Raw genomic sequence first — 14,867 nt, forward strand, 5'->3', positions numbered from 1 at the left:
CTTGGAAATTGGTATTTTTCCCATGGAATTTTTATCTGTATTGGTCATTTTACACAGAGCTATAATACTTTTTTTTTTTAATATTTTTAAATATTTATTTATTTATTTTGAGAAAGAGTGTGTGAAAGTGCGGGGGAAGGGTAGAGAGAGGAGAGAGAGATCCCCAAGTAGGCTCAGCGCTGTCAGTGCAGAGTCTGACCCGGGGCTCGAACTCAAACTGCGAGATCATGAGCTGAAATCAAGAGTCGAATGCTTAACTGACTGAGGGGGGCTAACAATACTTAAGTGCTTTTTATTTTTTTTTAATTTTTTTTTAACGTTTTATTTATTTTTGAAACAGAGAGAGACAGAGCATGAATGGGGGAGGGGCAGAGAGAGAGGGAGACACAGAATCGGAAGCAGGCTCCAGGCTCTGAGCCATCAGCCCAGAGCCTCATGCGGGGCTCGAACTCACGGACTGCGAGATCGTGACCTGAGCCGAAGTCGGACGCCCAACCGACTGAGCCACCCAGGCGCCCCGACTTAAGTGCTTTTTAAAAGCAAATTGTTCCTGGTTCATTCTATTGACAGGAACACAGTTCATGAGGGTAGGGGGATTGTCTTGGTCTGTTCTCGTTTATTCTCAGTGCGTGTCCTCTGATAGGTGCTGAATAAATGGTTGAATTGGATGCCTTGGGGTGAGGGGTGAGAAAAGGTTCTCCTCTTTACACCAGAGGTGGTAAAAGTCAGTGTGAAGTTGAGACTCGTGTGGGGGTGGCCCTGTGGTCGTAAGCTTGGTGGCTTGTCCCTGTAGTAGAACTGGGCTATCTCATGGGAGGGGCAGAGTGTGGTCTAGATGTCCAGCTGTCTTCTGAACACGAGTGCCAAACTCATTTGCAGGTGGAGGGCGTGCCCTTTTAAAGGCTAACCCAGTAATTAAATTGAAGCAGAAGGTTGCTGAAGGTGGAGCCAACTCATTTATTAGCATATAATATGATCAACCTAACTCACATAAACGTAGCTTATTGTGGTTTGTCCTTTCCTAGCTGCAGAAGAGCCTTGGAGAGATGCCCTTGATTATGAGTTAGTCAATGAGCTGCTGCTTGAAGATCTGAAGATACCAGGATATGTCATATCTGCAGGTTTTGTGCTTTAATTAGCGAGAGAGTTTCAGCTTCACGTATGCGACGTTAATATTTATTCTTGGCTTCGGCTCTGAATGTTCCGCCCCAGACCCACCATTCCGCTGGACTGCCTCACGATGCACTGTTGGTGCAAAGCCTTTGTTTTTTCAGAGGCCTGTTTCCACCAGAAGAATTGCACTGTAAGTGTTTCCACAGGAACTCTGCCCTTCGCCACTGTCATTGTTGTGGCTGCATGGCAGAACCCACAGGGTGGAGGTGTCTTAGCCCTCGTTGAAAATGCAACAGATCTTTCCATCTCTCGCTGCACATTTTCCAGTGTGTTCTGGTCCAGTGTGAAGTCTTAAAGCCAGGTTTACCGATTACCACATAAGAACTGATCGTTAGATGTCTTAAATGATCTGTTGAAGACTAGCATTCAGAAAAGTCACTTAGAATTTCTCTACCAGCTGACCTTAAACAATGCCCGGTAGAAGCTGCTTGTGAAGGTCCAGGAACTGGGTAGCATCACTTCAAGACAGAGAAGCTTTACCTCTGACTGAGGCAGCAGCTTCTCCGTGGATCAGCAGATACTGTTCCAAAGGAATCTGTGGTTCCTCTTGCACAGGCTTCTTGCCTTTACTTTGTTTCCGAGTGCCTGCTTTTTTTCTGCCTTTACTTTTTTCCTGAGTGGCCCGGAACAGCCCACTGTTAACTGTGCTTTGTGTTTATTGCCTGGTTGGTGTTTACAGTGGAGCAGTCCCCACAGTAGTCTGGTTATTCGGATTGATAAGTGAAAGGAATGGCTCAGAGGTTAGTGTATTATCTGGAGAAAGGTTTAACATTAACTTCAATTAGGAAATTAATGAATCTCCAATGATTATAGCCTGAGGGAGAGATCTTCCAATAGAATGGCCCTTTAGAGAAATAGTGACCAGCTCATTGAAAAAGAAGGCAGTAGGCGGGATAGAGAAGACTTCTGTGTTAAGACTGGTCAACTTCTCTTAGAAAACTATGAAAAGACTACCCTATAAGGAAAAGAGGGTCTTAAATTTTATTGGTGGGATTTTCATTCGTTCTGGAGCTGTGATAAAATAAGAACTAGGCAATACAGGGAAGACAGACAGGTTTCCTTAGACTTTTATTTCAAACACAGAACATGTATCTAATGTGCACTGAAAAGTATTTTTATCTAAATGTAGTACCTGGCCACTTTTTGTAATCAAGCAGTATTTTGAGTAATAGTCATTGCTTAACTAAAGCGTGTGACACATAGTGAAATTACAAAAGTTGATTAAAAAATAAAAAGAGTTTTGCCTATAGCTTTGTTAGACTGAAATGGGTGGAATCCTATTTGGCGTCAAGGAAACAGAGCTGGATTGTCTAGAACAGGGGTTTTCCAGGTCCCCATCTTCTGTGTGGAAGCAGAGCCTGACTCCTTGGCTTTCTCCTGGGCTTAGGATCCTGAGAGGTTTTTTTTTTTTTTTTTTTTTTTAATTCTTTTTTTTAATTCGTAAAGTGAATTGACATACAGTGTTATATTAGTTTCAGGTGTACAGTATATTGATTTCACAATTCTGTACATTACTTAGTACTCACCATGGTAAGTGTCCACACTGTACAACATGTTATAATAACTATATTCCTTATGCTGTACTTTTCATCTTTGTGACTTGTTTTATAACTAGAAGTTTGTACCTCTTAATCGCCTTCGTTGATCTCATCCCTCCCTATCCACTTCTGGCAACCACCAGTTTCTTCTCTGTATTTGAGAGTGGTTTTTCATTTGTTTTGTTTTTTTTTTAGATGCCACATGTAAGTGTAATCACACAGTATTTGTCGTTCTCTGTCTGACTTATTTCACTTAGTATCGTACCCTCTAGGTCCATCCATGTTGTTGCAAATACCATTCTTTTTTATGACTGAGTGGTATTCCATCTGACGGTTCTTAAGTGTAACTCTTCTAACCCCAGAATCTTGTCACCTTCATGCTGCACAGGTGTTTTGTGCACGGTGGCTCTTCTGGATGGTGACTTCTACTTCTAGCAATCTCCTCTCATGATCCTAAAATTATGTCAGTATACCTTTGGAGCACCATTGAATTTGCCACGTGAGGGACACCGCTTGCTTGTGGGCTTGGGACGGAAGAGGCATAGCCTTGGTTCTGGCCATTGGTGAAGTGAGAGATCTCTGAAATTCTCCCAGCTCTTGAGAATTCTGATGTCATTCACGTCCACTGCCAGGATGGCTGCTTCATGACACTGGCTGCGTAAGAAGAAAAGGAAATAAATACGAGAGACCTAGCTTCGCTGAGCCCATGGGAAGTAGGGCAGCAGTCAAGTGCAGAGGTGCCTGGCATTTCCCAGCCACGTCAGTACAGGTGTTTTGTGATGCAAATCAAAACAGGCAAAAGGGTGCACTCTGTGCCAGGCATTTCCACAAAAGGAAGCTGTTGTGTGACGCGTATAGCACACGTCAAGCAGGGATTTTAGTGGCCGATTTCATCTTTCCCCCCCTTTGGTGATTTGTTGCATGACGTGCTTAATGTTTGTAACTCAATTGCAAGAAAAAGAGCTGGTGGAAAGTGCCAGAAGGTTGCTGTGTGACCAGACCTGCTCTTTTCAGGGCTGCAGAGCCAGCTGTGAGGCCGTCAAACAGCTGCAGGTACAGCTTGGGGCAGCGCCTGGGTCTGTAATCAACAGGTCTGTCTGTCAATGAGATAGGTGGGGTGGTCACTTCCAGGTCTGCTCTGATGAACGTCCTGACCCTATTGATCTCTGCTTGGGTGAGTGTGTGTGTGACTTCTAGAAGTTCCTTCCATGGCTTGTCTGTGTAACCTTCTGTTTTAATCAGATCCACATTTGCTAGCTCCTTAAAGCTCTAGGAACCAAGGAACCTTACTTACAAATCATCCAGGACAAATTTTAAAATTTTTAAGTCCCCATGACTGTCCTGCACTCCAGTTGAGTGATTGAGGCTAGACTGGAATTGCTTACCAACTATGTGGCTTTACATGACAGTTTTTTGGGTTCTGCTTCGGAAGAATGACCTCAGACATGCTAAGGGCTCATTTCTGTCCTTGTCACTATACTAGGCTGCATACTCATTCTCTCTCAGTTCCTTTTTCTAGTATATTTCCTCACAAATAGTTTTCCTGTTTCCACTATTTTTAGGGTAGCCAGTCCTAAGATACTCACACATAGACAATCTCCCCTCTCACCCCCTTTTCCAGAGAGCACGTTTGTGGAGCACCATCTCTCCCTAAAGTCTCTGTCACTTGGGGTCCCTTTGAAGCTGGCTTTTGTAAGAGTCTCTCCTTAATACTTAATTTCCCCAGACTGTGTAGGTATTAGACCTCAAGTAAAAAGGGAGGAGCTTACATGAGGTGTCTAGTTAATGTTGACCACTATGCAGAAGTAGTATGTCGTTTGTATCTTTTCCTCATCCGTGGACTAAAACTTGTAACATGTATTTATGGACAGTAGATGGACAGAGCCTCCAACAGCAATTTGACGGTGATGGGAATCAAGTGTGCACTGTGCACGCTGAAGCGGACAGATGATCCTCCACCATGAGTCTCAACTTGTTCCTTCTAAGAGTTCTGCTACTGTGTCCAGAGGGGCAGAGAAGTGATAAACGGGGCGGGGAGATGGGGTAATGCCTAATCATCGTAGATACTCAGTAAGGGTTAATTAGGTGCCAGGTTGAGTGCTCACATGCGTTAACCTAGTCTGTTGTCAGAACACCTTGGAGATAGTATTTCTTCTCCTCTATTTGGGAGGCAGCAGAGGCCCAGAGAGGGTAAGACGCTTGCTTCGACTTAGTGATGGAGCTAGAGTTTGAGGATCTGTGTAGAGCCACCAGCCCCCATCATGCCCACTTCAGGAGATTGATAGGAGGCAAAACAAAAAACTGCAAGATGAACTCCCATCTATTTGCCTTTTAAGGGTATCTATTTCTTAGTTCTGATAAAGTGGTAGAGAAATTAGCAAGGGTTTAATTGTTTATAAGGCCCCAGAGAGGAAGGATGGATGTCTTCTGCTGTGTGTGATTCTACCACAGGTGACAGGTCCTCAGATAGCACAGCGCTTCCCCAAATTAACGTTGGCAGCTTAGCAATTTAATGAGTGAAGTATCAAATGATCACAGAGCACAAATTTGATCTCAGGGGTTAACCTCCCTTCAAACACTGCACTTGCTATGCTGGACACTTCTTTTATCTTTAACTGTGTGTTCTCTTAACTGAACAGTGAATTGCTAGGTAAAGGCACAGTTGAGTGTGTCAGCACAAGTGCACTGCATCACGTTTTGGATAGATTCTACAAACAGTAACAGGAGGTAGCCAGAGGCATCTCCCAGTGTTGGAGGCTGTAGCCCACACCAATGGCCTTTTTTCTCCTTTGAAGATAGTTTTAAAATTGGGAATGCAAGCTGGTGCAGCCACTCTGGAAAACAGTATGGAGGTTCCTCAAAAAATGAAAAATAGAACTACCTGATGACCCAGCAATTGCACTACTAGGTATTTATCCAAGGGATACGGGTGTGCTGTTTCGAACGGACACATGCACCCCCACATTTATAGCAGCACTATCGACAATAGCCAAAGTATGGAAAGAGCCCAAATGTCCATTGATGGATGAATGGATAAAGATGTGGTATGTATAAACACACACACACACACACACACACACACACACACACACACACTGGAGTATTACTTGGCAATCAAAAAGAATAAAATCTTGCCATTTACAACTACGTGGATAGAACTGGAGGGTATTATGCTAAGTGGAATTAGTCAGTCAGAGAAAGACAAATATCATGACTTCACTTATATGAGGATTTTAAGAGACAAAACAGATGAACATAAGGGAAGGGAAACAAAAATAATCTAAAAACAGGGAGGGGGACAAAACATAAGAGACTCATAAATATGGACAACAGACAGAGGGTTACTGGAGGGGTTGTGGGAGGGGGGATGGGCTCAATGGGTAAGGGGCACTAAGGAATCTACTCCTGAAATCATTGTTGTGCTATATGCTAACTAACGTGGATGTAAATTAAAAAAAATAAAATTAAAAAAAAATTTTAAAAAAGATAGTTTTAGATTAGCGGTTAATTGGCCAATACGTTCACGACTTTGTTGAAGCAATTATTATGTGTCTGAGGTTATGTTAGACATGGAATGTGCAGAAATAAAGATAGGTTCTCTGCCCTCAAGGAGCTTATCTAGGGAAAACAGGTACATGAACACTTTTAGGGATCACATATTTTATTGTGTGTGTGATAAGACCTTGATGCAGAAGTCTGTAAAGGAATAAAACTTTCATGAGCCAAGCAAGTGAGAGCCAACACTGCCACTGCACATCTTTCTGCCTGTGTTTTGTGAACCATTCTGTTAATGTGAGCTTGATTTAAAGTCTACCCTCAGTCCTGGACTTCAACCAAACAGCCATTATAGGAATGATCTTTGAAATGAGTTATTTTCCCTAAGCATTTAAGTTCTTCTCGTTTATCTTTCATTCCATCATTAGCGGATGACGTCAACGTTCTCACAAGTCATGTTTAAGCATAGTTTAGGGATGGTGTAGGGGTTTTACCAGATATTTACTTGGGTTTGTCTGCTGCCCCTTGCTTTATAATCTGTTCTTCAGTTTATCTGTCTTATTTATTTATTTATTTATTTATTTATTTATTTATTTATTTATTTATTGAGTCTCTTTGAATTTGGTTGGCAAGAGGTGGGCTGGGGGGGGGGGGAGGGAAGCCAGTAATAGGTATTCCTCAAACTGAAGGGATTTTGGTGAAAATTCAGGAGAGGCCGTCATTCTGCTGCTAATCTAAGGTGGTTTGATTTTGCCAAGGTAAAGAGAGAATACTGGCTTAGTTGCTTTTTAAAAATGCACCTACCTTTTTTTTTTTTTGAGAGAGAGCACGCGCACACACACGCATGCGCATACGCACACGTGAGGCGGGGAGAGGGAGAGGGAGAACCCACGGGTTCCACGCCCAGTGTCCATCACATCATGACCTGAGTGGAAATCAAGAATCAGATGCTCAACCCACTGAGCAGGTGCTCCCAAAAATGCACCTACTTTTTATTTAACTATTTTCCCGGAGCCAGGGGGATAGGGTGTTGCGGTATAAATGACAATTTTGTACTGGTAGTATTTTTCTGATTATCTTCAAGGCTGCATGGAGGGCGTCCATGCAGGTGTATTCATGCTCTCCTCCTCCTGCAGCCGCCTTCATCCTCTGTCTCCCTGGCTGGGGTGTCCATACCCGCTGGTTGCTGGCCAGAGTACCTCTTGCCTGCTAGGAAAAGAGTGGTGTTTCTGGGCCTCCTGGAGCATCTGTAGTTTATTCTGGAATCTCAATTTTCTGGAGCTCTGTGCTCTTGGCTTGGATTTAGTTACCCCTAAGTGCTGGTGAATGTTAACTAGAAGCTAGTGGAGGTGATAAACCTAATGTAGACCCCTCAGAGGTACTGAGTCCTTTTTCATCAGATTTTGGTTAGTAATGCTTCTGTCTCACACCCCAGAAGCCTAATATAACTAGCAGTGAACCTCGTTAGTAATTTACATCGGCAGATCTGAAGTGTTAGATATTAAAAATCTGTTTTACACCGGCAGTGTTAACTTCATTCAGTCGGCGAAGTTTCCTGGGGTGTAGGACAACGCAACCACCTTTGACCAAAATAGAAAGGAAGAGGACCCAGGTTTTGTAGGCAATGGCATTAAATACACTTTAACGAGCATGGCTGAGGCAGTGGGATGAGGAGAGTGGATGAATGGGTATTGGGGGAGGGGAGTTTATGCCATTGGGCTCCCCAAACCCATTCCTCCAGGTGCCGACAGAGCTTAGAAACCCACAGGGGAATTCCCAGGGTCCTTTCCATTCCTCTTTCTGATGAGATCTTTTTTTTTTTTTTTTTAATTTTTTTTTTTCAATGTTTATTTATTTTTGGGACAGAGAGAGACAGAGCATGAACGGGCAAGGGGCAGAGAGAGAGGGAGACACAGAATCGGAAACAGGCTCCAGGCTCCGAGCCATCAGCCCAGAGCCTGACGCGGGGCTCGAACTCCCAGACCGCGAGATCGTGACCTGGCTGAAGTCGGACGCTTAACCGACTGCGCCACCCAGGCGCCCCTCTGATGAGATCTTTGACCGGTTTATTTGGTAACCAGGCTTCCATTTTGGTCAGCGCTGATGTTTTCATGTCTTCCTAAATGTCAGACCGCACGGTTGATATTCTCAGGGAGGGGGTCACAGCCAGAGCAGTGTGCCATAGAGAAGGCTGATTGTGGCTGTGTCCGGGACTCCTCCTACTTTCGAATGGTCTGGAGGCGTGTGGCCAGAAAGCGGGTTTTGAACGAAGAGAAGGAAAGGGCCGGGTGGATGAAAACATGGGGCCATTTAAAGCATGTGGTGTCTGGAAAGGTGGGAGGTAGGACAAGGCTTGTTGGCAGATGGAGGGAAACAAAAGCTTTGCCTCCGCTTCTGATGTGTGAGCCTCAGGTGAAGGAAGCCACTTTTCTATTTTGATTGTGTTGAGACAGAGAGAAGCTTCTCTCGTTCTTTATTGGGTCCAGTAAAAGGGAAGCATTTTTATTACCTATGTCCTTAATTTTAGGAAGCTGTGCTCTGAGCTGGTTTGCACACTGGCTTCAGTATATGATTTCCGCGGCTGACCTTTTCCTCTCCTTCCTCTCTGTCACAGTCACCAAACGACATTTTCAGTAACCCTGGGTAATGTGGCCTTTCCTGTGAGTCCTCCAGGCTCAGGGTTACCACCTCTACCCCGCTTTACGCTTTCATCCCAACTGGCTCTTCTGCCTGGTGGCACTTTGCACATGATTATTTGTAATTGATGAGTCATCCCCCTGAGACTGTAGGCATCTTGAAGGCTTGAAGGCAAGGTCCACAGTCCGTCAGCATCATCAGCCGCCAGCACATGCCTGGCACACAGCAGGTGACCACTGGGCATTGCTTGTCCGGCCGACAGACTGACGCAGAGGCAGCCGTGGGAAGTGTGGTTCCATGGATTCATTCCGCGAATTTGATAGCATGATGGGGGAGGGGGAGTATCACTTGATATTCCTAAAAGTCTGCGCTTGGGACTTGTAAGTGGCCGCTCGTTTGCTTAGCCCTTTACAGGTTTCAAGGTGTTTTCCCTGTTTCCTACTCTGACCCTTCCAGTGATGCTCTGAGGCAGCCAGACCTATCTGACCTATCTGACTCTAGCCTAGGTCTGACTCTAGATACAGTGCTCTTTCTGCTGTCTCCTGCTGCCCTCTCCACATGTATGGAGGACTATATACCAGTCTTTAATACTTCTTAGCTTATTTGATCGCCTGGCAGTCTTGTTGAGGTAGATATTATGGTCCCCATTGTACAGATGAGGGCATGGAGGCTCTGAGGGGTTAAGTAAATTCTCTAGGAACACGCATCCAGTAAAAGGGGGAAGGAAGGTTTGGGCGCAGACCCAGTCCTGTACTGTGGGAGCGTAGAGCTGTTGCCTGCACACTGTGCCAACGGAAACCTGCTACTGTTCTGGTGCGGGGTGGGGAACAGTGTGCGTGGCTTCAGAAATTCTGGATGGTGCCTAAGTATATGGTCGTTCCTGTGTTCGTAGCTGGGTCACAAATACTGTATTTAGCAAGTGCCTGTGCTATGCCAGGACTGTGCTTGGGATACAAATATGAATACGGTAACTACACAGAGAACGGTGACAAAATAATCTGTTATAAATGTCCCAAAAAGGTCTGCATGAAGTGCTATAGGAATCAGAGCTGGGAAGATAACCGACGTTTGTGTAGCACTTTGTATGTTGTCTTTTGAGTTCACTCCTATTTGCATTCTCTCTCTCCCTCCTCCCTCTCCCGTCAGGGCTGAGGATGAGACTGTAGCCCATCCAAAGGCCACCCGTCAGCCCCCGGACCCCAGAAAACACCAGCACATGCATTTGCCAGGCTGCTTTGTACACAGTGTAAAAACAGAGGGAAGGGAACTGACAGATATTTAGATCTATGGGCTTTTATAGAAAGTAATTTATTTGGTCAGAGTTTATGCCTCATCTTCAGGTTCCATACTCCTTGAGAGACTAAGAACATCTCATTGCCTTTTGGAGCCCTATCTGAAACAGACTAGAAAGTGCGGTAGGGTCTCTCTCCTCACTTCTCATCAGAGTCTCCTGCTTCTCCAAGACACTAAAGAATGTCCTCTCTCCCCGTGTCTGTGTCTACTGGGGAAGCTCAACAGCCTGCATGACTACGCTTTCCCCAGCGTCCTGGGGAGGAAGGGAGGGGGATATTGTTACTGCTCCTTTGTGGGGTCGAGGTGTCCACTGTGCTGACCGTGTAAAAGCCCTTCGCTTAGCTTAGACCCTCATGTAACTTCAAAATAACCTCGCTGGCTTCCATCTTACAATACTCGGAGATCAGTCCCCTGGTGTCTGGGGGTGGGATTGTACAGGTTATTCTCCAGCTTTCCCTGTAAGAGCCAGTCTGTTCCAGGCAGCCACAGCTGTGGAAGTGGGTAGATTCTGGAAATGGGTGGGCTTTGGTGAAGCACCGCTTTGCTTTGTGTATTAGGACCCCAGGGTACATGAGCACACGACATGTGTTTTTAACTTCTCAATTTATAGAATTGAAGCAGTCCTCAGGACATGGCAGAGGTTTTGTGATACTCTGTTGAAAAGCTTTCATTTCCCCCCACAGGATTGATTGGGCTGTAGCCCCGGGTGTCTTGAGAGAAGGCTGCATTACTGTAATTTATTTCCACAGTCTTTGTGAGGTGGGGGTTCCTTTGAAGGATTCCGCAGGATTCTGGAAGTATATGTTTATAAACTTTATTCTCACAGATGGTGCTTCTAGCAAAGGGTTGGCCAAGTTGCGTCCGTCACACTTGCTGCTTTAAGCGTGACGGGGAGGGGGGTAGACATGGTGATTGGGGCCTGTGTGGAGGAGGAGAGGGAAAGGCCTGCTGATATTCTGTAGATTCACTCTTTTTTCCTCTGCTCTTCTGTATGGTGAATTCCAGGATTTGGATATATGTGCACATTTTAGATTTGCTTTATGTAAACGAAAGCATACTTGCTTGTTGGGAGGGACACATTTGAATGAACCAAGTGGTTTTGGGGGCACAGCGAGGGGTGGGGAGATTCTGGAGGAGACTCGTCCGGTGTTGCTGGTTTCCCAGCTGGTGGAATAGTGTCAGTGTTCTTCGATAATGGGGTTAGCTCTGTGGGGCCCAAAAAGGCAAATCAAGGTTAGTAAAGAAAATGACATGCTCGTGGCCTACGGTGGCTTGATTTGAGAGAGAGCAACCTAAATGTGAACATCCATCTTGAATTCTTAGTAATTGGGGATGGCTTCCCATACCTGTCTCTGTTTAGCGACAAAGCTATAAAAGCACAAGCTGCTGAGTTTGCACGGCTACTGTTCACGGTGGTGGACGAACAGACTTCTGTATTAGCAGCTTGCGCTAACCCCGGGAGCAGTCTGCGCGTCTGCACGGAGAAAGCTGCTCCCACAGTTTTCATAGCTAATCGTGCCCTCACCTTTTGGGGTACGGAGTCTCAGAGCAGCCGCAGTGAGTGTGGCAGGAGCGCGGAAGTAGGACCCTGGGGCTCCGGTGGCAGGTGGCCTGCTAAATGGCAGCAGGAATGTAAGGGAGTCATCACCTCTGTCTACCCCAGGTTAGCTTTCTAACAGAAAAATGAGGCTGTTGTCCCGAAGAGCTTTTCTGGCTCTGAATTCTATGATACCTGTTCTTTGCGTGTAGACTTCCTCCCTAACCATTCCTGTGGGTCTCCTTTTGAATTATTTACCCTTTCCTTAAAGTCAGGGTTCCCCTCACTCTTCCTGTCCTACTACTCCTCACATGTGTCCAGAGGGCTGTTAAAGAGCACAGTGAATTGATGTGCAGAGATATCTCTGATGATTATCACGTTGGAAAATCTAATTACAGAGAGGTATTTATGGTATATGGCCTGCTTCTGAAATAGTGTTAATGATAGTAATATTTGTACAAGTGTAGGGGTTTTTTTGTTTTTGTTTTTTTCAGAGAGTGTGTGTGTTAGGGAGGGAGGCAAACCATAAGAGACTCTTAAAAACTGAGAATAAATTGAGGGTTGATGGGGGGGTGGGAGGGAGGGGAAAGTGGGTGATGGGCATGGAGGAGGGCACCTGTTGGGATGCGCACTGGATGTGGTATGGAAACAAATTTGACAATAAATTTCATAGTAAAAAATAAATAAAGAAAATTAGCATGGCAATAATAAAAAAAAGAGAGAGTTTGTGTGTGTGCGAGGGGCAGAGGGAAAGGGAGAGAATCTTTTATTTTTTAATTTTTTTTTTTACATTTATTTATTTTTGAGAGACAGAGAGCACAATTGGGGCAGAGGCAGAGAGAGAGGGAGACACAGAATCCAAAGCAGGCTCCAGGCTCCAAGCTGTCAGCACAGAGCCCGATGCAGGGCTTGAACCCACAAACTGTGAGATCATGACCTGAGCTGAAACCAAGAGTCAGACGCTTAACTGACTGAGCCTGAGCGCTTAACCAGGCGCTCCCCAGAAACACACTTGATTCCAATAGTTCAAGGGATGTAGACTTGGGGGTGCCTGGGTGGCTCAGTTGGTTAAGCATCTGACTCTTGGTTTCAGCTCAGGTCATGGTCTCATGGATTGTGAGTTCGAGCCCCACGTTGGGCTCTGTATTGAGCGAGGAGGGAGCCTGCTTGGGACTTTTTCTCTCCCTCTTGCTCTCTCTCTCTTTCTCTCAAAAATAAATAAAATAAACTTAAAAAAAGTGTGTTTCTGAATTCAGGATTTTTCAATCTTTCATAGGGCCATGTGTCATCTATTAAATAATGGCTCTACTAAGGGGGGTGGATGGCACCCTGTGATCAAAAACATTAATGCTTCTGCAGTGAAACATGAATATTCACACTAAGTGGGATATATAAAGATTACAAATGACATTATGTATGTTCAAATCAGATTTTGACAACAAACGTTATAAAAGTGTTTTGGGTTTTGGAGTTTTGTTTTGTTTTGTTTTAGTTTATTTATTTATTTTGAGAGAGAGAGAGAGAGAGAGAGAGAGAGAGAGAGAGAGAGAGAGAGAGAGAGAAAGAGAGAGAAAGAGAGAATCCCAAACAGGCTCAGCACTGCCAGCACAGAGTCCAACGTGAGGCTCGAACCCATGAACTGTAGGATTAGGACCTAAGCCAAAATCTAGAGTGGACACTTAACCAACTGAATCACCCAGGTGCCCCGGGTTTTGGAACTTTTTGAATAATAGGACAGTAGATAAGGGATTGTGGACCTGCATAGCCAAAGGGAACAAAATCTGGAAGATTTTGTTCCAAACCCTTAGCAATAGTTTTCTCGGGTGGAGAAGTGGGGTGGAGTTATAGAGGACTTTCATTATCTAAATCGTGTTTTTTCCAGTGAGCATGTATAATTTATTATCAGAAAAATTAGAGATACACATCAAACATAGGTAGAAACACACTTCACAAATCTATAGCAGTGTTTTTGTTAGGACATTAAGATTTAAATGATTTTTCTTAGTTTTTCAAACTTATGAAGTGGTCTATTTTACATACACTTGATTCCTTTCCTAGATAAGGGTGTTATAAAGAAATATGTGATACTTAAAATGCCAGTGGTAAACAATAAATCCATTGGGGTCCCATGTGGGGAACCAGGAGCCACTTCTTCCTTGCTGATTTGTACATACAGCACATTATACTGACCTATAAAATAATAAAAATCATATGGAAGAAGCCAATGATGATAGCAAAAATATAATGTATGGGAAGAGACTTTATAGAAATATAAGGCCTTATGGAAATGTAAGGTGTTACTAAGGTAACACTGCAATTCTTTGGGGACCAGAATGGATGGAGTTGGTGGGAATGAGCTTTGTCTGAAAATTGACTGGAAGAATTCCTTCAAAATAGAAGGAATTTGCAGTTTTATATGTGGAATGTAAATTGGATGGTTGCTAGTTGATTAATTTTATCAGTTGACATGTGAGGACCTGTATTATTCTTAATTTTGACATGTTTTCATATTCCTAAAGAAAAGACACTTATTATCTTTTCCCACTTAAGTGCATAATTAGTTTTGTATGTTGTCCCATACAACTATAATATGCATAATATTTCAGTCACTTCTTCACATAATTTTTTTTTTGTTCTGCTATTATTTTTTGTTCCAGATAACACCTCTCTGTGCCGGTAGTTCTTCCTCTTCTTTTTTTCTTTTTTTCTGTGTGTACGGGTTGTGTTCCTGGGAGAGATTTTCTGAATGCTGTAAGATCTTGAAGTTTATCCCGTAAATGTTTATTGAGCGCCTACTATTTGTGAGGCTCTGGAGATACAAAGATGAATTTTTAGGACCTATGCACAAGCTGTGTCCATGTCCCAGAACTCTCAACCCATTACTTAGTTAATTCTCCATTTAAATTCCACTTCACCAAGAGGCCTTTTATGAGTCCCCCAAAGCAATTTAGGTTTTTTGTACTTTTCTCTCTCATATAATGACATTTGTGAGTACACAGTCAATCTGGGACTACTTGTTCAATTTCTGTCTTCCTCATTAGACTCTAAACTCTGAGACAGGTCTCAGGTTTGATTTGTTCCCCCTGGGGGCCTCTATACTTAGTACTATATACCTGGCATAAACTAGGTACCCAAATATCTCTAACAAATTAATATTTGAATAAATGGATTACGTGAACAAATATTTGAATGTG

At 43.9% G+C, this 14,867-nt stretch overlaps 1 protein-coding gene across 4 annotated transcripts in view; it reads left to right on the forward strand.

Moving 5' to 3' along the window:
• Window positions 1-14,867, forward strand: part of PRKCH (protein kinase C eta) — a 233,057-nt gene that overhangs the window by 21,268 nt on the left and 196,922 nt on the right. Inside the window, exon 1 of one of the 4 annotated variants that reach the window (XM_045060025.1) lies at window positions 567-1,303. The exons of the other annotated variants lie outside the window; for them this stretch is intronic. Within the exon in view, the coding sequence (XP_044915960.1) occupies window positions 1,199-1,303 (105 nt within the window). The 5' untranslated portion in view covers window positions 567-1,198. Of the gene's footprint in view, window positions 1-566; window positions 1,304-14,867 lie in introns of those variants that run through there. 4 annotated transcript variants of the gene reach the window in all.

Source organism: Felis catus, chromosome B3, assembly GCF_018350175.1.
Source record: "Felis catus isolate Fca126 chromosome B3, F.catus_Fca126_mat1.0, whole genome shotgun sequence".
NCBI lineage: Eukaryota > Metazoa > Chordata > Mammalia > Carnivora > Felidae > Felis > Felis catus.